This window comes from Argentina silus, assembly GCF_951799395.1.
Source record: "Argentina silus genome assembly, chromosome: 1".
Lineage (NCBI taxonomy): Eukaryota > Metazoa > Chordata > Actinopteri > Argentiniformes > Argentinidae > Argentina > Argentina silus.
The window spans coordinates 13,605,361-13,606,523 of NC_139655.1; the positions used below are offsets into that span (position 1 = coordinate 13,605,361).

A 1,163-nucleotide genomic window follows, 5' to 3' on the forward strand; every position below is an offset into this window, starting at 1 on the left:
GTCAGAGGTCAGGATTAGTCCTCCAGTCCCTCTTGATATGTCCAATCCACTTGTTCTATGTGTCTCAAATGGCACCCTATTCCCCATTGAGTGCCCTTTTTTTTTTTTTGACCAGAACCAGAAGTAGTGTACTGTATGAAGGGAAGGGTGTCATTTGAGATTCCCACACTGTCCACAAGACATGCCACCCCCCACAGTACCCACCATGTCACAAAAGAGATTCAAGCCATCAGCCAATGAAACACTGCTGATTCAAAGCATCAACCAATCACACACTGCTGGTGTGTTCCCTTGAGGCATGGCTGTAGCTGTTGACTGACAGCTCTGGCTCAGACATTCCAGGTTGCGTTTCCAGCCCATCGTCCACCATATTGTCCGGATCCATCCCCCGGATGACACTCCCATTCCCATTCCCATTCCCATTCCCATTCCCATTCCCATTCCCATTCCCATTCCCATTCTCATCTCCACTACCATTCCGACAGTTACTGTTACGGTCCACGCCCACTTTCCCGTGCCCACTGCAAATCAGAATAGGCGTGGCGGGGGCATGGGAAGGGCAGGGGGTCATGAGAAGTGTCTTGTTGATGAGTCCGGCTGCGTTCCCCGCCGGCCCTCCCTGGCGGTACTGACAGCGTATGTAGCTGGAGAAGGCCCTCCTGTAGGTCCTGTTGAAGAGGGTGTAGACCAGAGGGTTGACCCCTGAGGAGATGTAGCCCACCCACACAAACACGTTGAGCAGCTCGGCCAGCAGAGGCTCGTTACACGAGCCCCGACACAGCACGTAGGTCACATTGGTTATGAAGAATGGACACCACATGATCAGGAACAAGAAGAAGACCACGCCCAGCACCTGGAATAGAACAGAGTAGAATGGGGGAGGGGAGGGGAGGGGAGGGGAAAGGAGAGGTGGGAAGAGGAGGGGAGGGGAGGGGAGGAGAAAAGATGAGAGGAGAGGAGAGGAGAAAACAGAAGAAAAATAATTAAATAGTGGAGAATAGTTGAATAGAATATCATGTTTTTTTATATATTCCTCTGATCTCACCTTTGAGGCACGCCTCTCATTGTTGATGGCCTGCATCATCCCCCGTCGCCCGTGGCAACTGGCTGGGTCACGCCCTGCGGGCGAGTTGAGCTGGGAGGGAGCCTCGGAACTTGGAATT

General features: G+C 52.6%; 1 protein-coding gene across 1 annotated transcript in view; it reads right to left on the reverse strand.

Moving 5' to 3' along the window:
* Positions 1-268: 268 nt before the first annotated feature.
* htr2cl1 (5-hydroxytryptamine (serotonin) receptor 2C, G protein-coupled-like 1) overlaps positions 269-1,163 on the reverse strand; it is a gene marked incomplete at its 3' end in the record, with an annotated part of 12,236 nt that continues 11,341 nt past the window's right edge. The window contains exons 4-5 of the mRNA XM_083670306.1: positions 1,046-1,163; positions 269-853 (exon numbers count right to left, since the gene is read on the reverse strand). The exon at positions 1,046-1,163 is cut by the window's right edge and continues 451 nt beyond it. Coding sequence (XP_083526432.1) covers positions 269-853; positions 1,046-1,163 — 703 coding nt within the window. The remainder of the gene's footprint in view (positions 854-1,045) is intronic.